The following is a 27,304-nucleotide window of genomic DNA, read 5'->3' on the forward strand; positions in this document are numbered from 1 at the left end:
TTTCAAATGAGTCAGTTCTTCACATCAGGTGGCCAAAGCATTGGAGTTTCAGCTTCAACATCAGTCCTTTCAATAAATATTCAGGACTGATTATCTTCAGGAGGGACTGGTTGGATCTCCTTGCAGTCCAAGGGACTCTCAAGAATCTTCTCCAGCCTTTTTAGTTTCTTATATAAAAAGAGCCCAGACAGTGAAACTTCTCTATATGATACTATTGTTATTTAGTTGCTAAGTTGTGTCCAGTTCTTTGTGATTCCATGGACTGTAGCCTGCCAGGCTCCTGTGTCAATGGAATTCTCTAGGCAAGAATACTGGAGTGGGTTGCCATTTCCTTCACCAGGGGATCTTTCTGACCTAGTGATTTAACCCAGGTTTCCTGCATTGTAGGTGGATCTTTACCACTGAGCCCATATGATATTATACTCATGTCATTACATATGTATCCAACCCATAGGATGCACACAACACTAAGTGAAGTGGAAGTGTTAGCCACTTAGTTGTGTCTGACTCTTTGCGACCCCATGGACTCTAGCCCACCAGGCTCCTCTGTCCCTGGAATTCTTTAGGCAAGAATACTGGAGTGGGTTGCCATTCCCATCCCCAGGGGATCTTCCTGACTCAGGGATTGAATCTGGGTCTCCTGCATTGCAGACAGATTCTTTCAGTTCGGTCAAGTCGCTCAGTCGTGTCCGACTCTTTGTGACCCCATCAATCGCAGCACACCCGGCCTCCCTGTCCATCACCAACTCCCAGAGTTCACTCAGACTCACGTCCATTGAGTCGGTGTTGCCATCCAGCCATCTCATCCTCTGTCGTCCCCTTCTCCTCCTGCCCTCAATCCCTCCCAGCATCAGAGTCTTTTCCAATGAGTCAACTCTTCCCATGAGGTGGCCACAGTACTGGAGTTTCAGCTTTAGCATCATTCCTTCCAAAGAAATCCCAGGGCTGATCTCCTTCAGAATGGACTGCTTGGATCTCCTTGCAGTCCAAGGGACTCTCAAGAGTCTTCTCCAACACCACAGTTCAAAAGCATCAATTCTTCGGCGCTCAGATTTCTTCATAGTCCAACTATCACATCCATACATGACTACTGGAAAAACCATAGCCTTGAGTAGATGGACCTTTGTTGGCAAAGTAATGTTTCTGCTTTTCAACATACTATCTAGGTTGGTCATAACTTTTCTTCCAAGGAGTAAGCGTCTTTTAATTTCATGGCTGCAATCACCATCTGCAGTGATTTTGGAGCCCCCCAAAATAAAGTCTGACACTGTTTCCCCATCTATTTCCCATGAAGTGATGGGACCAGATGCCATGATCTTCGTTTTCTGAATGTTGAGCTTTAAGCCAACTTTTTCACTCTCCTGTTTCACTTTCATCAAGAGGCTTTTTAGTTCCTCTTCACTTTCTGCCATAAGGGTGGTGTCATCTTCATATGTGAGGTTATTGATACTTCTCCCAGCAATCTTGATTCCAGCTTGTGTTTCTTCCAGTCCAGCATTTCTCATGATGTATGCTGCATATGAATTAAATAAGCAGGGTGACAATATTCAGCCTTGATGTACTCCTTTTCCTATTTGGAACCAGTCTGTTGTTCCATGTCCAGTTCTAACTGTTGCTTCCTGACCTGCATAAAGGTTTCTCAAGAGGCAGGTCAGATGGTCTGGTATTCCCATCTCTTTCAGAATTTTCCACAGTTGATTGTGATCCACACAGTCAAAGGCTTTAGCATAGTCAACAAAGCAGAAATAGATATTTTTCTGGAACTCTCTTGGTTTTTCCATGATCCAGCAGATGTTGGCAATTTGATCTCTGGTTCCTCTGCCTTTTCTAAAACCAACTTGAACATCTGGAAGTTCATGGTTCTCGTATTGCTGAAGCCTGGCTTGGAGAATTTTGAGCATTACTTTACTAGCATGTGAGATGAGTGCAATTGTGTGGTAGTGTGAGCATTCTTTGGCATTGCCTTTCTTTGGGATTGGAATGAAAACTGACCTTTTCCAGTCCTGTGGCCACTGTTGAGTTTTCCAAATTTGCTGGCATATTGAGTGCAGCACTTTCACAGCATCATCTTTCAGGATTTGAAATAGCTCAACTTGTATTCCATCACCTCCACTAGGTTTGTTCGTAGTGATGCTTTCTAAGGCCCACTTGACTTCACATTCCAGGATGTCTGTTTCTAGGTGAGTTATCACACCATTGTGACTATATTGGTTGTGAAGATCTTTTTTATACAGTTCTTCTGTGTATTTCTGCCACCTCTTCTTAATATCTTCTGCTTCTCTTAGGTCCATACCATTTCTTTCCTTTATCAAGCCCATCTTTGCATGAAATATTCCCTTGGTATCTCTAATTTTCTTGAAGAGATCTCTAGTCTTTCCTATTCTGTTGTTTTCCTCTATTTCTTTGCATTAATTGCTGAGGAAGGCTTTCTAATCTCTTCTTTCTATTCTCTGGAACTCTGCATTCAGATGCTTGTATCTTTCCTTTTCTCCTTTGCTTTTCGCTTCTCTTCTTTTACAGCTATTTGTATGGCCTCCCCAGACGGCCATTTTGCTTTTTTTGCACTTCTTTTCTATGGGGATGGTCTTGAATCTTGTCTCCTGTACAATGTCACAAACCTCTGTCCACAGTTCATCAGGCACTCTGTCTATCAGATCTAGTCCCTTAAATCTATTTCTCACTTCTACTGTGTAGTCATAAGGGATTTGATTTAGGTCATACCTGAATGGTCTAGTGATTTTCCCTACTTTCTTTAATTTAATTCTGATTCTTTACCCTAATGTAAACTATGGTCTTTGGGTGGTAAGGATGTGTCAATGTAGGTTTCTCAATTGTAACAAATGAGCACTTGGTTGGGGCATGTTGATAGTGGGGGTGGTAATGCTCATGTAGGGGTTGTATGGGAAAATCTCTGTGCTTTCTGTTGAATTTTGCTGTGAACTTCAACCTAAGTTAAGAACTAAAATGTCTTTTAGAAAGAGGAGAGGAGGCACCTGATGCCAGCTACCTGAAAGTGCTGGCTGACAGTTATCAGTAAGAGGACAAGCACAAGATTCTTGGCCTGCTGCTCTGCACCAAGGTGCTTAATAAAAGTCAGCTTTGCTCTGTAGCCAATAATTTTGGGTTTTAGTTTCCTTTCTGCTTTATTAAATCCTCCTCTGCTTGAAATACTTTTGGAGGGAGGCAAATTGTTCAGCTGTCTACTGCTGGAGGATGTAAGCCTCCAAAGCACAGGCACTCTGCCACATGTACAGTCTGTAAAGTACTCTGCTGTGCACTTTTACGCTGAGGGCCGGGACTCCCCGGGAGGGGTGCGTGAAGGGTCCGGTGGGACTCTGGTGACTCAGGCTGCTCTGACTTCAAAGTGCTGCTTTGTGGTGGTGTCTGTGCATTCTGAGCTCCAGGAATGGAATGTGACAGTTTCCTCCACATCCTGAACCCACCTTAAGTATTCCCTGTCGCCCAGATTTTAAGATCTGCTGAGATGCCAAAAAGGAAATGAACTGTAGACTCGCACTTTGATGGAGGGGAGATGAAGGGCAGGAGAGATTATAAAAAGAAAAAGTTCGAGAAATACTCACCTTGCACATAATGAACACTCAATAAACATTAAATAGCAATAATAACTTAACGAGTAAATGAATAAATGTGTCCAGATATCCCTTAGTATGAGTCACAGACCACAGACTGAATGAAGCCTTCATCAAAGAAATGCTATACAGTATTATACTTCCTTGCATTTTTCAAGTATATCCCAAAACTCTCACTCTACATACTTCTTTTGTTTTGGCTGGTGCCAAGTGGCATATGGGATCTTAGTTCCCCAAGCAGGGATTGAACCCACATCCCCCGCACTGGAAGTATGGCGTCCTAACCACTGGAGGGACAGGGAAGTCCCTCTAGTTAGTGGTCGTTTCCTTATGATCCACTGTAGCAAAGAGTCAATCTGAATTCCTTTAACATTTATAATGTTTTTCAAGTTAAAAAGTTAACATTCAACTCAACTCCTTCCAAATGCCACTGGGTCATCTTCTATTAAGTGAAGCTATGATAATAAGTGGAGAAGGCAATGGCACCCCACTCCAGTACTCTTGCCTGGAGGAGGAGGAGGAGCTGGTAGGCTGCAGTCCATGGGGTCGCTAAGGGTCGGACACGACTGAGCGACTTCACTTTCACTTTGTACTTTCCTGCATTGGAGAAGGAAATGGCAATCCACTCCAGTGTTCTTGCCTGGAGAATCCCAGGGACAGGGGAGCCTGGTGGGCGGCCGTCTATGGGGTCGCACAGAGTCGGACACGACTGAAGCGACTTAGCAGCAGCATGATAAGAACCATAATTTATTTAAAATCTATCAGGTGTGTCAGACACACTAGCGCTTCACTTACAAGATTTGTATTTAATCAGTGCAGCATCCTTGCAAGGTAGATATTACCATCCTTATTTACTGTACAAGGAAATTAACATTTAGAAGTGTTTAAGACCTGGGTTCAATCCCTGGGTTGGGAAGATCCCCTGGAGGAGGCATGGCGACCCACTTCAGAATTCTTACAGGGAGAATCCCCACAGACAGAGGAGCCCGGCAGGCTACAGTCCAGGGGGTTGCAAAGAGTCGAACATGACTGAACAACCAAGCAAGCATACAAGGACAGCAGAGGATGAGATGGTTAGACAGCATCACTGACTCAATGGGCACGACTGTGAGCAAACTCTGGGAGATCCTCAAGGACAGGGGAGCCTGGCGTGCTACAGTCTATGGGGTTGCAAAGAGTCCAATACAACTTAGTGACTGAACAAGAAGAGACAAAGGTTTATTAGTTGTCTGAAGTGTTCAGTTTGAAGTCTTAATCAGGACACTAGCCCACCAGTGTTTATCTAATAAGAACCCTCCAAAATGTTAAGGTGATTTTTCTCTGTGAATTTGTCCTTTGCCTTGTCTAATCTGCCTTCTCAATCTGCTTCACACACTAACAGAAGAAAAGAGGACAAAACACTGGGTGACAACGAACTGTGACTTTAGCGGCACAGTGTTGGCTGAGACTCTGCTCCGTGCCTGCAAACTCTCTTTCCCCCACTTTGTGAATCCCTGCTCTGCGGTAAGGCAGGAGAGAGAAGAGGCCTGTATTCTCACCTGCCTGGATCATGGAGGCCGTGGGCAAACACTTCAGGGGGCTGGTTGGTGCTGTTGAAGTGCGGGTTGCTCCTGGGTATGGAATACGGTGCGTGGCACATGTCAGTATCCACGTCCAGCCGGAGCACGGAACCTGTGAAGTCGCTGAGGAATCAGAGGACCGCGTAAGGGCTTTCTGTTCTTGTTACATATTTCACCTACACTAAATGCAGGGAGGTTGCTCTATGGCTAAAAAAAAAAAATAAAAACTACCTCTCCTCATTTGAGAAAAAATTATTAACGTTCCAAATTCCACACTGTGGGAAATGAAACCAGAGACTGTTTTGTTTCAGAGCAGCACCGAGACACACACAGCTCTACAGTGACAGAAGGCTGTGGCATCAGTGGGGTACTGCCTTGGGCATCCATCCTCTAAAATGTTTTTGTTTTTTTTTTTCCAATCCACGTGTTTAACGTCCTCTGAGAAGTTTCACTGAACAACGTCAGTCCATTAGGTAGTATGGAAGGTAGCTGCTGTACAACCCCCATGGGAGGAACTGGCATTAGGACATCTCAGAAGAGCGACTTTCAGAAATACTACATCAGCTTCAGCAGATTTATTGAATTCCTCTTCATGTTATAAATAAATGCAGATACTGATAATAACAGTTAAAGAAGTTAACCAAGGTGATCTAATTCAGTTTTCAATTCACTTAAAACACTTTACCATCAAGGGACACCTGTTTTTCTGTTTTGTTTTTTACCTTAATCCATCCATTTCTTCCATATCGTCCAATGTGATCATCCCGTCACCGAGGATGATGTACAGAAAGCCGTCAGGACCGAAGAGCAGCTGGCCCCCCAGGTGCTTTCTGTGGAGTTCGGCGACTTCGAGAAATACTCGGGCTGTTCGTAGATCAACTTGATGGGGGTTTTTCCTACGTGGTGGGGACGAAACAAATCAAGAGTGTGAAATCTGTCAGGTGAACCATAGAAAGTAAACAGGATACAAGTAGGGAAGCATACACATGGCATGTGAGTAAGCAAACATACTGAAGGTGAAGCTAATAAAAGTTACTGAAAGATTGCGTTAGTTTCTAAGTTTCCCAAGTGGCATTTAAGAGGAAAGAGAATTGTGGAAAGTGCCAAAGCTACCATTTTCTGCAATTTTCCTTAAAGACACAATCGGGATGTTCAGCCAGATGGAGACTGAGGTTTAATTATTGCCACCCGATGGTAAATTATTTGTAACTTCTAAACAAAAAATTACAAAGACACAGTGAGGAAAATAATATCAACCATCTTTTAATGATACCTGGATACTGTGTATTCCACAACTCTAAGAATATGATCATGAGGTCCCATAGCCCACCGTTCTTGGTTGGTGGTATAAGACACATATAGCTTTCCATTTTTCTTGTAATTGGGATGGAATGCAAGGCTTAGCAGTCCTCTTTCATCTCCTCCCTGCAGTCAAATGAAAAACACAAAGAATTGTGAAGTTAATTATGTTCTTTATTGTGTTTAAACTGGAACCCCCAAAAGAGTCCCTTTCTTCTTCCTGGATAATCTTTGTCCAAACTCTTTTCTTTCCTTCCTTGCCTACTGCACACAAAAAAAGATTATAAAACATTTCACTTTGCAGAACTCTTTAAGGGTCAGAAACAAGACAATTGGGTTGTGTGGTTATCTACGCACAAGACCCTTACACGAATTTAGTCAAGTGATTTGTGTGTGTAATCTGGGGAAGCTAGGAAGACAAGTTTAAGTGCTGTGAAGAATTCTTTGCTGGGTTACTAGGTTGCTTGTAGTTCACAGAAGACAAATAAAAAGGTTCATAATCAGCAGTCACTTCTAATCCAAGTCTCCCAAACCTAAAACACAGTGCGGGCTGCCAACTCCCACTGTCTTGGCAATCTATTTAGAAAACAGTTAAATTGCTTGTGTAATATGTAAACCTTTGTTTTACCCTGGAGGCATCTACATCAGTTGTCACAACCATGGTGGTCTGTTCGTCATAGCTAGGTAATAAGCAGCCTTGGCCTAGAAATGAGGTATTTTTACATAGATCTTTTCGCTGCCTTGAGTTTTTTCTTTATAGAAAGATGGAGAAATGAGAGGAGAGCTAAAAGCCAGGGCTGAGGTGGGGGTGGGAAAAATCCTAGAAAGGAAAGGGGACACTAGGAAATAAAAGAAAAATCCCAAACAACTTTCTTTTGTTATTATATGTATGTCAAGAATTGTATACATTAGGCATGCCAAATGCTGTAACAATTAAAACATCATCGTGTGCTTAAATAGAAAGGCATTTTATCTTTATTTTCTGCTAATTCAGCTTGATGAAACTCAATACGGTCTTAGCATTTGCTTTATCCCACAAGTAGTCTAGGAATTTCTATAATGAAATCAAAGTGTCTAAAATTATCGAGTTCAGATACTTCAAGTTCACATCCTGGTAAGCCAGTGAGCACTTACTTCGTCTGTAGTCTGCCGAGTTATGTACAATGGCGAAAAATGTGACCGAAACTGCCCTTAGGACATCACCTTATCCATGCTATTTCATTAAACAGCACATCTCTTAGGGTGAAAAGCTGTAAGTTACTCCTTAGATGTGTCAGAGAAGCAAAACCAGTCTCTAATACTGCAATTTCTTCACTGGGTTATACTCCATCATTCTCCTGCCTTTGTTCCCCAGAATAGCTTGTGTTACTAGAAATGTATGATACTGTTTGTAGTTTGTAAGCTACATGGATTTGTGAATTTCAGGTTCTAGGCATAAAAGTTTACTTTTAATAAACATTGTTTATTTCCTGGATTAGAGAAAAACTGCTTTCATATGTATGCCATCCAAAATGGAAACATCCAAACTTTAAGTGTGTGTAAGTAATAAAGTGGGTGCAAATATCCCAGAACTACCAAGTTATTATTCAAATGTCCAAAAAGCCAGCCTCTTCATTTGCATATCACAATATGATTAATTTGAACAGTGAAAGCTATCTCACTGAAGGGTAAGTCTTTATGACTTTATGAATGAGCCTTTTTTTTTGGATTATCTTATTATGATTTTAATATTGACTCATCTTTCTTCTTACATCTTAATTAAACAGATAGCTCTTGCCTTTCTTATGATACATTGAAAACAAGGATGTATAACTAATATTTGATTATAGAAAAACCACTGCACATCTAAACCTCCCTGATGGCTGTAGAAGGAGGCCTAGGGGTGGGATGTAGTTTGTAATTAATTCCTCTTCCAGATACATCCCCCTCTAAAGCTGTGAATTCAGGTTAAGTACTGCATGCCCACTTCACAAATGTTTGTGTTCCACTAGAAGAAGGTTTTGTTGAAAGTAGTTCTTTTGTAGTCTTTAATCAAATCATCTGAAAGACAATTTGAACTGGCTAGCAACATGGTTTAAAACTGTGTTGGTTGCTTTTTGGGAATTAGGTGTAGAATTCATGCACTGTAGAGAGACAGATGGGAAAACAGATTTAAATAAATCCACAAGTGATAGAAAACAGTTGTTTACCTTAGAGACTGACGTATCTCACGAATGAATTTGGAGTTGGGCGGGCATCACTGACTTTTATTAAAGGGCCAAATATGGAGACAGAATGAGACATCTGAATGACAAGTAAATAAATCAAGAAAGTCATTTTGAAAATGTCCTGAATTTTTCCGGTTATAGGATTTACATTTGTTTAGGTGGTGCTAGCGGTAAAGAACTCTCTCGCCAATGCAGGAAACAAAAGAGACGCAGGTTTGACCCCTGGGTCAGGAAGATCCCTGGACGAGGGTATGGCAACCCACTCCAGTATTCTTGCCTGGAGAATGCCATGGGCAGAGGAGCCTGGCGGTCTACAGTCCATAGGGTCGCATAGATTTGGACAAGACTGAAGCGACTTCGCATTAGCACATACACAATAATTACACATGATTTCACTTTTCTAAAGTCAATTTCCAGGTGCAAAGTAGTGTTCTGGGTGGTTTACAAACAGGACTAATCACTCAATCATTTCAGAGAAATACTCACTTTCATAATTATAGTGATGAAAAAATTTAGTATACTATGTAAATATCCTAGGGTGTTTCTCAAAACTAGCTTTTTAAATTATATCATATAACACAATTCAAAGATTGGGAAGGAAGGATATTTGAGTCCTGTTGGGATTTTGAAGTATTGGTAGGCTCACATTTAGCTTGAATTAGCCTGCAGAGGTATGCTGTCCATTTAAAGCATGTTACAAATCATAATGGAGAAGTATGTCGATTGGGCACTGAAGTTTTAACTTTGGACCAGGGTCAGAGGCTATAATGCCAGAACCACCATCAGATTTTTGAGGCTTCCAGACCTTCTGTGGTTGCTTCCACCAGTCTTCATCAGCGCATTGCCGCCTGAGAGCCTGAGTGTTGGCCCCTGGCGTCAGGATCGAAAAAATGGCCCAGCTCTCGCAGGCTCATCAAAAAGCCCTTATGTTAATGTCTTTTTACTCTTTCCTATTCTTTCTCTTCATTATGTGTAGTTTTATGGAATGAAAATCAAGCACTCCTCCCAGAAATATCAAATTATTGCACTGTTCCTATTGAGCATTTGGGGCGAATGAACCTCTAGTGATTAATTAGCTCAATCAAGTTGCCTTAAAAGGAAGACAAACACAGTCCTAGATGGCAAATGGAAGCTCCGCGGTACAGAGAGCCACACCTTTCCAAATGACACTGACTTCTAACATCATACTTGTGAAAACTGTTAACCTAATGTCCAAAATGTTTACCCTAAGTGATGTGAGAAAGAGTAATGTGTCCAAATATTCACATTATACTTTGTACTTTATTACTAATACCAAATGCTTTGTGTGTGTGTCTGCTGCTGGGAGTGACCATCACTGCCTGAACTAAACTGGCAAAAAGTAGTTTACAACAACACTTAAGAGTTTCCTCTATTTGGATAATGCTTTTTTTTCCTCCCCCAAGTTTACTGACTGAAGCTTCAACAGAATATTATTATAGGCTACCATGAGCCCCTTTCTTCCCTGTGCTCAGGCCTCTCAATACTCCATCAACTTCTGGACAGCCTGTCACCAAGCACCAAGGGCCCCTCAAAATCAGGTACTTGCATGATTTGAAAATAATGTCCCTATACATTTTGAAACCTTGAGATCAACCCATGTTTCAGGATGCATCATAAAACCCTCTTTAGGAACTTGTTAAGTAGTTAACTACCATTATAATCATCGTCCAGCTCTCAGGAACAGTTTCACAGGGTCAGCAGAAAAGAGACAAAGCCCGAATCTAGTCCTATAGTTTTGAGATAAACTCTTACCTGGTGAATACATCAAAGTTCTAACCAAATGACTATAAATATTTCTTTTTGAAGAAAATGAAGCAGCTGTTGAAAAAGGTAGGGAATCATGAGATGATTCTAACAGGAAGCATGTTTTACTTTTTTTACTAGAAATTGTGGGACACGGCCTTTCATTATGATATTTTAAAGAAAACATTAGAATGTTTTTGTATTTCCATGTGGCTAACATTAATTTTTTTCTGATTTCTGCCTACTTTAAAATTGGCCTTAATATTTTCTATTTGGCAATTGACTTGCGTATTTTAGGAAACAGGGCTGGGCTGCGCTGAGCTGGAAGCATCATTTCTCATTTTGCATAGTTTCCTTAGTGACCCTTTGGCAAGTGACTGGCTTCAAGGTCAGTGATCTATAGAACAGCCCTACAGTATAAAGCAAGGAAATGTAAAGTAAATAAGGCACTCCCTGTTACTATCTTGTCAAACAAAAGTGCACTTAACACTCACCCAGCAAATATTTATTGAATATCTACTGTGTGTTAGGCATTATATTTGGCACCAGGGGTAAGATAATCAACAAGCACCAATTCCTGTCTTCCAGGTGCTTATCCAAGGAAGCAGGTAACCAAGTTTTCAGTTGTTATTTCCCCTATAACTTCTTTATGATGCTAATTTGAGATGCAGGGCAGTAATGCTACACTATTAGAAATATGCATGGCCCCAAACCAAGCATTAAAGAGTGTAAATAGCTATTCTGGGTAACTTCTGACACGAAGTTTAATCAGCATATTTTCACTGAGGTTTCTCCACTCTAAAACATGGTAAAAAAAAAAAAAAGAAAAAACCCTGGTTTTATGACAGATAAATTACATGAAGATTTGGCAGAGTGTCTACAAATAGTAAAACATCTTCTAAATTTATCTTACATCTGTTACCCAGAAAAACACGTATGAATGAAGACCTCTGGTAGAACTTTTATTATCTTAGTAATGAAGGAGTTTCTCGGAATTAACATAAGAATAGACTGGTGGCACTTAGAATTCTCTATAAAATATATACTTTTATTAAAGGGCAAGTCACACATTTCCTTTATTAATTGTCATTAATGTCTATGTTTTAAAGGCAAATTATCAAGAAAGGAACAAGGGAATTTGGAGACCAATGTGAGCCCCTCCCCGTGCAAGCCTGTGCTTCTTAGATTGGAACCTTTTGCTATTCAGCAATGACAAACAGGTTTATTTGAGAACTGTTCATTCAAATACAATACCAGGTTTCTATTACTGCTGTAAAAAGTCAGCATAAACTTAGCGGCTCAAAACAATACAAATGTATTATCTTAAAATTAGTAAGTTAGAATCCAACACAGGTCTCACTGGGCTAAAGAATTGTGTTTTCAGAACCATGGTCCTTTCTAGAAGCTCTTAGAGGAGAATTCATTTCCTGTTCCAACTTCTAGAAGCCCCCTGGCATTCCTTGGATGATGCTGCCTTCCTCCCATCTTCAAAGTCAATAATAGCAGGGTTGAATTCTCATATCTCACCACTCTGACCTCCTCTGAGAGAATTTGTGATGACATTGAACTCACCCAGATAATTCAGTATAATCTTAATTCCACCGCAACCTCAATTCCCCTTTGCAAATTAGGATGAGGAAATTTGGGGGTAAGCTTCCCTGGTGGTTCAGATGATAAAGAAATGGCCTGCAATGCAGGAGCCCCAGGTTTGATCCCCGGTTTGGGAAGATCTCCTGGAGAAGGGAATGGCTACCCACTGCAGTATTCTTGCCTGGAGAATTCCATGGACAGAGGAACCTGGTGGGCTATAGTCCATGGGGTTGCAAAGAGTCAGACATAACTGAGTGACTTTCACTCACTAACAGCTGTTGGGGAAGGGCATTTTCTGCCTACTACATGGCTATTTTAATCTATTTTTTAAAAAGGATCCTAAGCACTGATGACTTGAGCCATCTTGGCTGTGCCCTGAAAGATAGGACTAATGAAGCTCACCAATACATTCATATCGAAATATCTAAGGAGATTCCTGGTGCTGGAGAAGACTCTTGAGAGTCCCTTGGACAACAAGGAGATCAAACCAGTGGACCATAAAGGAAATCAACCCTAAATACTCATTGGAAGGACTGATGCTGAAACTGAAACTCCAGTACTTTAGCCAGCTGATGTGAAGACCCAGCTCATTGGGAAAGACCCTGATGCAGGAAAAGATTGAAGGCAGGAGGACAAAGGGATGAAAGAGAATGAGATGGCTACATAGCATACCGATTCAATGGACATGAACTTGGGCAATCTCTGGGAGATAGCAAGAGCCTGGGAAGCCTGGCATGCTGCAGTTCACAGGTTCGCAAAAGTTAAGACGTGACTTAGGGGTTAAACAAAAACAACAGCAATGACCTAAGGAGAGCACTTTCACAGCAAGCACTCTCTCTGAGCTGTCAGTATCACAAGAACAACCAACACCCTTCAAAGTGAAGTGAAAGCACTTTTCAGAATGAAGGAGAAAGTGGAGACCACCTATATGTGGGCATAGATGAACTCAGTCAAGAGCAGAACTCCTGTGTTAACCACAGGATGCAAAGAAGGTAAAATCAACGTAGGCAAACCATTTCCAAGCACTAGACGACCTCAGTCTCACTAAAACTTTATTTTGGCTTGTTGGTAAGTTTTGAAAAGCACTGTATTCATTTCTCCACAACCCCTGGAAAAGATGAGAAGCATTGCTTTTCAACAGTTCCCAAAGTCTAATTTGGTCTCAGAAGAGGAGTCAATCTCCTGAAGAACCCAGAGGGTTTATGGGAGGGCTGCACGATGTTATAGCACAGCATAATGTGGGCTGTTGTATAATACAATGGAAAATATACTTGAGTTTTTGGCCCTGTTTCTTGGCACAGAGCTCTTAAAATCAATGGAATTTCCTGCGTGATAGGAGCGTCTTTTATTCTTCATTAGCCTTACCTGAGTTTATGCTAACAAAGTGACTTTTGGCATTTCCCCTAACCCCCATAGGTTCAGGGCATCCCTGGTGGCTCAGTAGTAAAGAATCCACCTGTAATGCAGGAGATGTGGCTTTGATCCCTGGGTCAGGAAAATCCCCTGGAGAAGGAAATGGCAACCCACTCCAGTTTTCTTGCCTGGGAAATCTCATGGACAGAGGAGCCGGGCAGGCTACAGTCCATGGGGTTGCAAAGAGTCAGACACAACTGAACAACTACATAGCAATCACAATAGATAGCTTCAGGATGGAGATTGGTAGCCAGAGGAGCCAAAAGGTGTAATTGGGGGATTAGAACTTTCAGTCCCACCCACCAACCTCCCAGGAGAGGAGAGGGACTGGTGGTTGAGTTCAGTCACCAACAGTCATGATTTCATCAATCAGTGAAGCCTCCATAAACCCTTAAGTGGTGGAGTCTGGAGAGCTCCCAGGTGGGTCAACATATTGAGGTACTAGAGGGTGGTGCCCCTGGAGAAGGCATGGGAGCTCTATGTCCCCCTAACTTCTACACCTTATCCTACGCTCCCTTGTAACTAACTGCTCCTGAGTTACAGCTTTTATAACAAACTTGTGGTGAAAAGTTCAAGTATTAGTCACTCAGTCATGTCTGACTGTTTTCGACTCCGTGGGTCTTACAGCCTGCCAGGCTCCTCTGTTCATGGAATTCTCCAGGCTGGAATACTAGAGCAGGTAGCCATTTCCTTCTCCAGGGGATCTTCCTAACCCAGGGATCAAACTCAGGCCTCCTACACTGCAGGCAGATTCTTTACCATCTGAGCCACTGGGGAAGTCCAACAAACCTGTAATAGTAAGTAAAGCCATTTCCTGAGTTCTATGAGTTGCTCTATGAGTTACTGAGCCTGGGGAGGGCGGGGCTCATGGGAACCCCTGAATATGTAGTCAGCTGGGCAGAAATGCGGGTAGTGTGGGGACCCATATATAGCTGGTGTCTGTAGGGGAGGCAGTCTTATAGGATTGAACCCTCAATATGTGGGGTCTGGGTGCACTCTGGATAGTTAGTGTCAGAAATGAATGGTTGAACACCCAGGGAGTGCTGGAGAATTGGTTGATGTGAGAAAAAACACCCCCAAACCAAAACAAACAAATCAACCAACCAACCTCTGTCATTTGGTGTCAGAAAACATTCCAGAAAAAACCTAAGAGTTTCTTTAGCTCTGGGATCTAATGCCTGATAATCTGAGGTGAAGCTGATGTAGTAAAAATAGAAATAAAGTGCACAATAAATGTAATGAACTTGAATTATCCAGAAACTATCCGCCCACCCTGTCCGTGGAAAAACTGTCTTCCAGGAAACCAGTCCCTGGTGCCCAGAAGTTTGGGGACCGCTGCTCTATACCACTCATCCTCTTTCTAGGAAGGAGTTCATGGTCAACTCTATCGAAGAAGTCTAAGTTATACTTGGAATGATTTGGTAGTCTTCCTGTTGTACAAATTTTATTTTGGAAGTGGACCTTTTTATAAAATATCTTGTGCCATTTTATTACTCACTCTTCTGGCTCTTCTTACTTTCACTGTTCTCTGAGCATGAAACCACAATATACTGAGGATCTATCACTTAGAGTACTAATTCTCCCCTTTTCTTTAAAATTGCCTCTATTTTTCCAGATTTGGCTTTTCTTTTAAATAAGTCTGTCTGTAACTTACTCCCTCTGAGTTTCCTGATAATAAATGCACTTCGTGGCACTGTCTTGTCTCCTTAAGGCCTCTGCTATGCTTAATTGTATTTACCCTCTGTTCCAGCACTTTAAAAAAGTATTTACGGTTTTCAAATGCTGGCAGGACCCATGCTCACCTAGACCACACTCTGACAAAGAGGTCTGTCCTGCTTCATATGAAGTTGGAGAACTGCTAGGAGATACCCCAGTAAGTCAGAGCTTTGAGGAAGTGTTTTATGGGGTATATAATTTCTGGTATGTAGCAATTGGGCCACGTCAAATGTACATTTAAGGTTGTACATTTTATCTTCTGATGGTAGCAAATGCAAAAACAGACGAGAAAAGCACAAATGAGAGGATAAAAGATATTCGAGATGGAGACTAGCTACCTCAAAGTCACAGTACCCTCTTCAACGATTATCTTCCCCACTCTTTTCAAGCATAAACAAAATAAATCAGTCACACTGGGTTTAAGTAATGACCTGCATGGAGGCAAGATACCAGAAGTGGTTATTTTCTAGAATTTACAGCTTTCCAGCTGCTTCTTATTCCATGTACTAATATTCTTTTGACATCTTATGCCGATGGGGAAGAAAGTATACACATATTCAGTTATATAGGTAAAAACTGTTATGATCACAATAACTTACATCTGGGTGTACATGATTTATTTTATACTTTATTTTAAACTTTACAAGTTTATTTTAAACTTTAAATTGTGAATGGAACCAACTTTCCATCTGAACTGTGATATCTGATACAGGATGGCACATTAGAGAGTGGATTGACTTGTTCCTTTTATGCTATCCAGGCAGCAGTTAGTTGCTGTAGAACCTTTAATATACGCTGCCCAAGGAATCTAATATTGTATCAGGGAATGGCTTGGATACTAAGGACTATTTGGCTCAATATGGGCCAAGTACTATTAATCATAATATCTGTCATACTCCAGAGTTCAGTTCTCCAAAATATCTTCTGTAAAAGAAAAAAGAATGCTTCAATAAAACTAAATTGTGTGGAACATCTATTTGAAATAATGACAAAATACTAAAGCTACAAAAATTATAAACTCTTTTTAAAAACAGAATCCTAGCATTAAGCACTTTTCTGAAGAAGGAAATGTATAGCGATGTTGGCAGCACTTTTAGAGAAAGCTCTTGTTTTGTTTAGGGTACCCAAAAATAAATTAACAAAAGTTTTGATAAAAACTACAAGGACAATCACAGAATTACAAATGAATAGGGAATTCCCTAATTGTCCAGTGGTTAGAACTCTGCACTTTCACTGCCGGAGCCCCAGGTTCGTACCTGGTAGAGAGCTAAGATCCCACAAGCAGAGAGGTGTGGCCAGAACAAAACCAAAAACAAACAAAATGAATAAAAATGATACATCAGAAAAGACTGTAACTACATTAAACTCTTCTATTATAACCTACAGGTTTAATACTTGTTGGGCCTTAAATTTTTAGAAGTACACATTTCTTGTATAACATAGGATATTCAAATGTATAACATATACATTAATATATAACTGAATCACTTTGCTGTATACGTGAAACTAACATAATATTGTGAATCAACTACACTTCAAATAAATAAATAATAAAAATTAAAAAGACACAGTTCTAGATTGAATTGAAAATGAGTAAAATATTGGGCAGCTACATTTTTGGACATAGCAAAATATCAGATATGTAAATTAGGAACTAGACCAATTCTCCACTAGACTGTAAGGTTCTTAAAGGGAGGGGCCTAGCTTGGTATTTCTAGTGTCTTACAGTGGAAGCCTTGTCATAAATGGTAGCATGCACTGAGCACTTACTGTGCGCCAGAGACCATGCTAAGTAATTTGTAAGCATTATCTTGTTAAAGCTTTATAAAAACTCTAAAGTTTAATACTATTTTATTATTATTGTCTTTACTTTATGGATAGAGACACAGAGACATAGAGGATTTGAATAACTTGGCCCACATGTACAACTACAAGAGGCAAAAGAGAGATTACCTGGCTGGAGGAGAAATAATGTAAACTGCTATGTTCTACCACCTCACCAAAAATTCCCTAAATGAAGACAGGAACAAACACAAAATAGATTGCATTCTCTCATCAGCATCTACTGTTCATGGACTGAGGCAGTATTGAAATAGTCTTAATGAAGTTTACAAAGCTTGGCAGAATGAAACGAAGCTTATACATCAATTATTTGAAAACAAAGGTTAACTTAAGCTTTAGGGCAATGAACTGATAAACTGACTATCTGGGAAAAAAAAATTCTGAATTTGTGTATATTTCTGTGGTGTAAATACCCCCACCATGGCCCATTTTAAACTGGTAACTTGATGTCTCTGACTGTGGTGTATGAAGCGGTGAGCACAGTTAGCTCTGGCAAACCCAGGACCACCACTGTAGAATATTTCTATTCTTCAAGACTCAGTTAATAACATTCTTTCTCTCCACTAGTACTGTGCTCTTATCTTTCATCCCCTGCTTTACAGTTTTATCAAAGTTGTTCTTTTCAAAGAGAAGTACCCAAATCATTTTGTAAATTGAATAGGGGTTCAAAATACTACGTGAAACATTACTTAAAGATGTTATTTTTAGATAATACATAAAAACCAGTCTGGTCCAGTGGCTAAGACTCCTTGCTTCCAATGCAGGGACGGAGGGTTTAATCCTTGCTTGAGGAACTAAGATTCAACACATGGCCTGGTGCAGCCAAAAAGCAGAGTAAAACCAAAAAACTAGTCTACAGTGAAAAAACAGAGTAGAAAGCTCAACAATCCTTTCAAGGAGTTTATTTAGTTATTTAATGGGCAAGAAAGGCAAATTAAAACTCCTTGGCAAAGATCTCTCCTCCTTCTCATAAAGTTCCTCGGATAATCAAAGAAGACAATGAATGAAAAATCATTTTTATAAATTCCAAAGTGCAATTTGAATGGAAGATATAGCTATTACAATGGACAGTGAGGTAAGAGCCATCCTCAAACTCAATCAATCCACAAAACACTAAGATTTTGGAAGTGAATATGATTTTGAAGCAGAGAATGTGTAGCCCTACATTTGAATCAAATGAGGAATGCATTTAATTTGTGTAGCGGAAGCATTATCTTGCCAGCTACCATCTGAAGAACTTTTGGACTTCAGAAAATTGCAGGCATGGAAAGAAAGGCACATTGATACTTATATTTAGCACCAGGCTTACCACACACTTATGATAAAGATCTGTCTATATTTCTTCAGAAGATGTAGATGGCATGTGTTAACAGTGGCTTATTAATGAATGATTTGCAAAACCTGAGGTAATTTGAATTTTTATCCTAGCATTGAAACGTACATACCTGGCTACTGCTATTGCAGGAATTTTTTTTTCAGTTAAATATATATATATATATATATATATATATATACACACATACTCAGTTAAATATATATATGTAAACACACTATATATAAATATATTCTTTATAGTATTCTCTAAAGTTTAAGTGATTTCTGTAGTAAACAAAGAAGAATGGGAGAAACAACATTTTAACCCCAACATTTGTGTTTACTAATAATATACATGGCAAGTCACAATATTTTCTCCCCTCTAAAAACAGACTCTATGTAAAAATACACTTCCCAGATTTATGATAGAAAAATCTGCATTCTTGGTATTGGCAAACAGCTGGGAAAATTACCTCAGAGCAGTATTGACTGACATAACATATATTTAAATAAATTTTTAAAAGACACTGAAATTTAGATTCAAATTTGAATATCTAGTTATGAACTAAGAAAGAATTTTAAATTATTCAGTGTGTGAGCATATGTACATCCATTAAAATATACATCTCCCCAAAGATTAGATGATGCTGTGGAATAAAGGAAATATTTGTTTATGATGGGGAGTTTCAATTTTTACTTCCCTTACTCTCTCAAATATTTCCTTTTCAGGGTCATTCTTTTTTTTTTTTTTTAGGAGCATTCTTAAAGTGTAAATATTTTTAAAAAATTATTAAATTGATAAATATTTGGCAAACCTTGTTAGAAGAGCAAATAATTCCTTTGGAAGATGATTTAGAAAATACCTTAATGCTTTCAAACCACAAGACTGTATTTTATTTAACGGGCAAGAAGTGTTGTTCTATTGTTTGGCAGCTTGGAAATCTCTTTCTTACAATGTCTTGGTCTGTCATAAAGAAAAGTAATTTTTCACAATTTATTAATAAAGATCTAACAGAATTAAGGATTATTTACTTTTATACTAAAAGTAAAAATTTTAATGAAATTATTAGAAATATTAACTTTTTATATTGAAAGCTAAAGAAATAAAATAGACTATATGATTTCATTTACCATCTTCAAAGCTAATATTTTTATGTCATAAAATCTGACCATTTTATTTTAGACATTAAATCCAAGGATATAAAGCAAGTTTCCTTGATATTTTCCTCTGCTTTATACATTTTTATCTGAAAAATCTTTTTCCTCCTGTCAGAAAATGGAAGATTCAGGGTCTTTTCAATGAAAAAAAAAAAAAATCACAATATTAACTATTAATGCTTCACTCCAGCTAAGGGTACAAAATATTAAGTGAATTTGACCTCTTGCCTTTATAAAGTTTGTTTTTTATGATGTGTGGCTAATATGGTGGTCATGCAGCTAAAAGCATTATCTTCACATCATTATATAGAAATGCAACACTAGGGTACTTGAGTTTCCTAGTCATGTTTCACTGCTCTTTGCCATTATATATTTCCTATTGGTACTCTAAAGAAGAACTCGAATTGACTTATATGAGAACAAACATTAAACAATTAAGTAAGATTACTGCTTTGAAAAGAAATCTTGAAAAAAACTCCAGCAGTTTAGACCACCAAGGAACACTCATAAATTTAAGAAAAGATGAAGTTTTCTCTATGTGACTTCTCTTGAAAAGTTATGCAACAGATTGCTTCAACTTCAAGGTCATATAAAAGTTATGGTACTTTTGAAGTTATTTTCTGAGAAGAGTTTGTGTTTAAAAGATTTAGATGTCAATTAAACTTGAAATTTACCAAGATAGCAAAATGAAATTCTATTTTCATTAATCACTATTTTACAAAATGATCAAATGTAGAATTCTAACAATACAGCAACATTAAAAAGCGATCAGTCCAAATCTTCATTTTTACATCAAAAAAATCATTCTTACTCCAAAATACCATCAGTTACAAATCAGCATTTAATAAACAAACATTAGCTATGCCTCAGATATCCAAATTAAGCAACAATTTTTGAAATTTAATATGCCTATACTAATTCTGAATGACAGTAATTAATATACATTATTTCTGGAAAATGCATCTTGAATATTAAATTATATAACAATTTAAAATGCAAAATTTGCCACTCCATGTTTTCTATAGTTAGCAAAGTATGATACTATGGCATTAAGACAGAATAAATGTGGGGACTGTGTATTATAGGTATCTGAAAATATGAAGTCCAGATTAAAGATATGTAAGTAATTATAAAATCAGAAAAGGATTTATGAAGATAAAAGGAGGGCTTGAATTTCTTGAGTTCAAAAAAGAAAGCAATCTGAGTGCACATAACTTGCTTTAAATACATGAAAATTTATTTTCAGGAGGACAGTGTTTGGCTCCTCACCTTTTCCACCTAAGTTTCACCAGTAGGACAGTTTTCAGTGCAAAAGAAACTATTCCTTTTGGACCAAAAGGCAGAATTTGAGGAAACTTCTGACATTCATACTGCCCGAGATTGTGTTCTTAGTGAACTGAGGGAAGGACAGGAACAGAGTTTTCTAATGTGTTTATAATTCAACATCTGGAGCAATGCGGGACAGAACCGATGGCACATTCACCATCGCATCTTCATTAGCAGACTCACCATGCAGAGACAAGTTCCCCATAGGGCAAAGGAAGTGTTTATAAAGGCCGCACTCCCCGCCCAGCCCCCACCTCCTCACCATTTATAACGCGGACCCCATTTATCCTTGCATACTGCACAGCTCTGCTCTGATGCCAGCACTCCATTCAGTCATTGTGGGGGCAAATATGGTGAGCCAGTTGCTCCCAGGTCATTAGGCATCAAATTCCTGTTCATTCCTGTCAAGAGGATGGGCTCAGAGCTTTAGACTGTCTAGATTTGCAACTTGTTAGCTTTTTGACAGGAGAAAGTGACTTAGCTTCTCTCGTCTTTGTTGAATCACCTTTCAAACAGGAACCTTTCCTATCTCAAAGGTTGTTGCCAGGTAGATAACGAAAAGAGCAAAGAGTGGACCCTGACCCAGGGCTGATGCTCAACAGAAGTCAGTCACTGTTACTATGCACCATGGCCGGGCTATTGTATTCTAGTTGGGGAAAGAGGCTTAGACAAGTAAGCATACAAACAAATGCATAATTAAATACTAGAGGGAACTAAAAAGAAAATAGGGCGTTATGGGAATACAAATCGTGGGGAATCCAATTTAGACTAGGGGATCAGGGAAGGCCTCCCTGAAGACAAACATTCAAGCTGACACACAGGAACCAAACAATGAAGGGGAAGAAAATTCCAAAGAAAAAAAGAATTGCATCTCCCAGAGAGACACTTTATTAATATTGGATATTCTTTGGAATGAGAAATTTAAGGAAAAAGCACAAAAGTACACACACTTTCCCATTCTTGCTCTCTGATTACAGAGAGTTTGAGGGATTTGAGGCCATAGATGAATCAGTTCAGTCGCTCAGTCGTGTCCAACTCTTTGCGACCCCATGAATCGCAGCACGCTAGGACTCCCTGTCCATCACCAACTCCCGGAGTTCACTCAGACTCATGTCCATCGAGTCAGTGATGCCATCCAGCCATCTCATCCTCTGTTGTCCCCTTCTTCTCCTGCCCCCAATCCCTCCCAGCATCAGAGTTTTTTCCAATGAGTCAACTCTTCACATGAGGTGGCCAAAGTACTGGAGCTTCAGCTTTAACATCATTCCTTCCAAAGAAATCCCAGGGCTGATCTCCTTCAGAATGGACTGGTTGGATCTCCTTGCAGTCCAAGGGATTCTCAAGAGTCTTCTCCAACACCACAGTTCAAAAGCATCAATTCTTCGGCACTCAGCCTTCTTCACAGTCCAACTTTCACATCCATACATGACCACTGGAAAAACCATAGCCTTGACTAGACAGACCTTAGTCGGCAAAGTAATGTCCCTGCTTTTGAATATACTATCTAGGTTGGTCATAACTTTTCTTCCAAGGAGTAAGCGTCTTTTAATTTCATGGCTGCAATCACCATCTGCAGTGATTTTGGAGCCCCCCAAAATAAAGTCTGACACTGTTTCCACTGTTTCCCCATCTATTTCCCACGAAGTGATGGGACCAGATGCCATGATCTTTGTTTTCTGAATGTTGAGCTTTAAGCCAACTTTTTCACTCTCCTCTTTCACGTTCATCAAGAGGCTTTTTAGTTCCTCTTCACTTTCTGCCATAAGGGTGGTGTCATCTTCATATCTGAGGTTATTGATATTTCTCCCGGCAATATTGATTCCAGCTTGTGATTCTTCCAGTCCAGCCTTTCTCATGATGTACTCTGCATAGAAGTTAAATAAGCAGGGTGACAATATACAGCCTTGATGTACTCATTTTCCTATTTGGAACCAGTCTGTTGTTCCCTGTCCAGTTCTAACTGTTGCTTCCTGACCTGCATACAGATTTCTCAAGAGGCAGGTCAGGTGGTCTGGTATTCCCATGTTTCAGAATTTTTCACAGTTTATTGTGATCCATACAGTCAAAGGCTTTGGCAAAGTCAATAAAGTAGAAATAGATGTATTTCTCGAACTCTCTTGCTTTTTCGATGATCCAGTGGATGTTGGCAATTTGATCTCTGGTTCCTCTGCCTTTTCTAAAATCAGTTTGAACATCTGGAAGTTCATGGTTCACGTATTGCTGAAGCCTGGCTTGGAGAATTTTGAGCATTACTTTACCAGCATGTGAGATGAGTGCAATTGTGTGGTAGTTGGAGCATTCTTTGGCATTGCCTTTCTTTGGAATTGGAATGAAAACTGACCTTTTCCAGTCCTGTGGCCACTGCTGAGTTTTACAAATTTGCTGGCATATTGAGTGCAGCACTTTCACAGCATCATCTTTCAGGATTTGAAACAGCTCAACTGGAATTCCATCACCTCCACTAGCTTTGTTTGTAGTGATGCTTTCTAAGGCCCACTTGACTTCACATTCCAAGATGTCTGGCTCTAGATTAGTGGTCACAGCATCCTGATTATCTGGGTCGTGAAGATCTTTTTTGCACAGTTCTTCTATGTATTCTTGCCACCTCTTCTTAATATCCTCTGCTTCTCTTAGGTCCATACCATTTCTGTCCTTTATCGAGCCCATCTTTGCATGAAATGTTCCCTTGGTATCTCTAATTTTCTTGAAGAGATCTCTAGTCTTTCTCATTCTGTTCTTTTCCTCTATTTCTGTGCATTGATTGCTGAAGAAGGCTTTCTAATCTCTTCTTTCTATTCTCTGGAACTCTGCATTCAGATGCTTATATCTTTCCTTTTCTCCTTTGCTTTTCACCTCTCTTCTTTTCACAGCTATTTGTAGGGCCTCTCCAGACAGCCATTTTGCTTTTTTGCATTTCTTTTCCATGGGGATGGTCTTGATCCCTGTCTCCTGTACAATGTCACGAACCTCAGTCCATAGTTCATCAGGTACTCTATCTATCAGATCTAGGCCCTTAAATCTATCTCTCACTTCCACTGTATAATCATAAGGGATTTGATTGAGGTCATACCTGAATGGTCTAGTGGTTTTCCCTACTTTCTTCAATTTGAATCTGAATTTGGCAATAAGGAGTTCATGATCCGAGCCACAGTCAGCTCCTGGTCTTGTTTTTGTTGACTGTATAGAGCTTCTCCATCTTTGGCTGCAAAGAATATACTCAATCTGATTTCGGTGTTGACCATCTGGTGATGTCCATGTGTAGAGTCTTCTCTTGTGTTGCTGGGAGAGGGTGTTTGCTATGACCAGTGCGTTCTCTTGGCAAAACTCTATTAGTCTTTGCCCTGCTTCATTCCACATTCCAAGGCCAAATTTGCCTGTTACTCCAGGTGTTTCTTGACTTCCTACTTTTGCATTCCAGTCTCCTAGAATGAAAAGGACATCTTTTGGGGGTGTTAGTTCCAAAAGGTCTTGTAGGTCTTCATAAAACCGTTCAACTTCAGCTTCTTCAGCATTACTCGTTGGGGCATAGGCTTGGATTACTGTGATATTGAATGGTTTGCCTTGGACACAAACAGAGATCATTCTGTTGTTTTTGAGATTGCATCCAAGTACTGCATTTCAGACTCTTTTGTTGACCATGATGGCTACTCCATTTCTTCTGAGGGATTCCTGCCCACAGTAGTAGACATAATGGTCCTCTGAGTTAAATTCACCCATTCCAGTCCATTTTAGTTCGCTGATCCCTAGAATGTTGACATTCACTCTTGCCATCTCTTGTTTGACCACTTCCAGTTTGCCTTGATTCATGGACCTGACATTCCAGGTTCCTATGCAATATTGCTCTTTACAGCATCGGACCTTGCTTCTATCACCAGTCACATCCACAACTGGGTATTGTTTTTGCTTTGGCTCCATCCCTTCATTCTTTCTGGAGTTATTCTCCACTGATCTCCAGTAGCATATTGGGCACCTACTGACCTGGGGAGTTCCTCTTTCAGTATCCTATCATTTTCCTTTTCATACTGTTCATGGGGTTCTCAAGGCAAGCATAGATGAATAGAGGGAAATAAATGTGGGACTTTAATATGAGAGCTGGGTTTGAATCCTGGCTTAGTGACTTACAGGCTATTTGACTTTGCATAAGTAATTTAACACACTTGAACATCAAGGTTTTTTAAAAAATGACGTATAAACTTTACTTCATTAGGTTTCTTTTTTAATGAAAAATACACACAGTAAAAACTGTGAGACACAACTGATCCATATTAGCTGCTCACTAATCAGCTTTCTTTTCTTCCTCTTGGTGGAGGGCAGAAGGATGGGCTTGTAGTAGTTTATACCTGACAGTAGATGACAAGGATGTCTACTTAAGTGTAAGAAAGGATTAAGCATTCAGGATTATATCCTGGGATGAATGATCATTTATTCATTCATCAATTATTCTGACAGAACTATAACCTCAAACCAAAATGCCACTCTGAAATGTTTCAGATTATCTTAAATGATAATTCAGTTACTCTTAAGCACTTATAATTTTTTTCTTTCATTTTGATATACCTTTTCTTTCTTGATGTTTTCAAGTGAGAAACTGTAGTTGGATAAAATGTTCATTTCTCATTTGATGGCATGCATGACAAAGTGACTTTCAGGGTGAGGACCAGAAAGGATAATGCTGATGGCATTTGGTTTTCTTGTGTGTGGCATTTGCAGTAAGTCTGCTTGTTTTACTGTATGTTTGTAATTAGGTGAAACCAAATAAAGGAATCAATTTTAAAAGATCATCTTAAATGAGAAATCTAAATATACATACTTATTTTTGTATTTATATATAAAGTGTGAGTATAAAAATATAAACACAAACACATTAGCAAAAACTACACAGATACTGCAAGAATCATCATATGTTAAAAAAAAAAAAACAAATTTCCAGAAGCAGCAGTTTATCAGATGAATTATGGACATAAATATCAGCAACATCCACAAACTGCCTCATTCTACTTTCTTAAATACTTCCAGACACAAAATATACTGCCTTTTATGTTACACCTATAAGTCTAGGTGAATCAAGAAATGTGAAAATAACAATCAAAATTAATATGCATAATATAAAAACTTCTAAGGTTTTTTTCCCTGACACGTATAGCCAAGATGTAAGGCCATGTTGATGTGAATATCAGAAATCCAGGTATCCAAAACCCACATTTTAACACTGTAAAAATGATAAGGGAAGTCATTTCTTTTTTTCAAGCTGGTAATCTTTTCATTGTGTGATAAACAGAAAACTATCGCAGATACACGTGAGATTGTCTAGAGAACTCTCAAATATACAAGCAGCATTATTTTGTATAATGCACACATATGATCCTAGAAGAAGTGTAGAAGGTGGGGCCAGCCTAAGACAGAACTGCCCTTACTGATGCTAGAGTGACTTTGGCATCCACCCCTTGCTGTTGAGCTGGGGAAAACACAGATCAAGCTAAATTTCCTTTGAATCGATTAATTTCCTGATATAAATCTAAACAGAGGTAAGAAAACCATGGACAGCAATAAAGGACACCTTTTTTTCCTCTTTGGCTATGAGAGATTTTTGTTTCTGCTGACCATGTCTACTGATAAGAAGAGTCTTGCTCCACTTCCTGGGCTTCCTGGGTGTCAGAGTGGTGAAGAACCTGCCTGCCAATGCAGGAGACTTGGGTTCGATTCCTGGGTCAGGAAGATACCCTGGAGAAGGAGATGGCAACCCAATCTTGCCTGGGAAATTCCATGGACAGAGAAGCCTGGCAAGCTACAGTCCATGGGGTTGCAAGAGAGTTAGACACCACTTGGCGACTAAACAACTCTGCTTCCTACACACAAGCTTGTCAAAAACTCAGCTGATATTTAACTTTGCTTCCTTGCAACAATAACAAAACAAAACTTTCTATCATTACTTAAAAAGTAAGTTCAAGGGATTTGACAGCAAATACAAGACCCTTCAACAGATAGCCCTAGCTTCTTTTTTCCAGCTTCAGCTTCTGCCATGTATCTGGATGCTCCCTATGTTTTCACATCCTGATGACTTTGCACTTGGCTATTTCCTCTGCTTGTAAGACCATCCCCATCTAGTTGCTGGGAAAGAACTTACTGATCTTTTAAGACCCAGCTCCAGCTCTTCTGGGGTCTTCTCTGATTCCAAAGAATGCCTGTCTCTTTTTTTCCTAGCACTTTCTACAAATTGCTATGACACCATATCACTATGCTATTACGTTGTATTGATTGTACCTACAGCTCTACCTGGCTCAGATGTTTAAGAATCTGCCTGCAGTGTGTGAGACCCAAGTCTGATCCCCGGGTTGGGAAGATCCCTGGAGAAGGAAATGGCAATCCACTCCAGTATTCTTGCCTGGAGAATCCCATGGACAGAGGAGCCTGGTGGGCTACAGTCCATGGAGTCACAAAGAGTCAGACACAACTGAGTTGACTAACATTTTCTCTTTTCACCACTTTCCCTACCCATCAAGAAGAATCTTGAATAGAAATCAAGTCT

General features: G+C 39.5%; 1 protein-coding gene across 1 annotated transcript in view; it reads right to left on the reverse strand.

Annotated features, from left to right (window-relative positions):
- Positions 1-27,304, reverse strand: part of LOC120870891 (hedgehog interacting protein) — a 115,343-nt gene that overhangs the window by 40,442 nt on the left and 47,597 nt on the right. Inside the window, exons 5-7 of the mRNA XM_040250444.1 lie at positions 6,423-6,574; positions 5,872-6,045; positions 5,129-5,272 (exon numbers count right to left, since the gene is read on the reverse strand). Of these exons, the coding sequence (XP_040106378.1) occupies positions 5,129-5,272; positions 5,872-6,045; positions 6,423-6,574 (470 nt within the window). The remainder of the gene's footprint in view (positions 1-5,128; positions 5,273-5,871; positions 6,046-6,422; positions 6,575-27,304) is intronic.

The sequence above is a fragment of the Oryx dammah genome, unplaced genomic scaffold (genome assembly GCF_014754425.2).
Source record: "Oryx dammah isolate SB20612 unplaced genomic scaffold, SCBI_Odam_1.1 HiC_scaffold_12, whole genome shotgun sequence".
Classification (NCBI taxonomy): Eukaryota; Metazoa; Chordata; class Mammalia; order Artiodactyla; family Bovidae; genus Oryx; species Oryx dammah.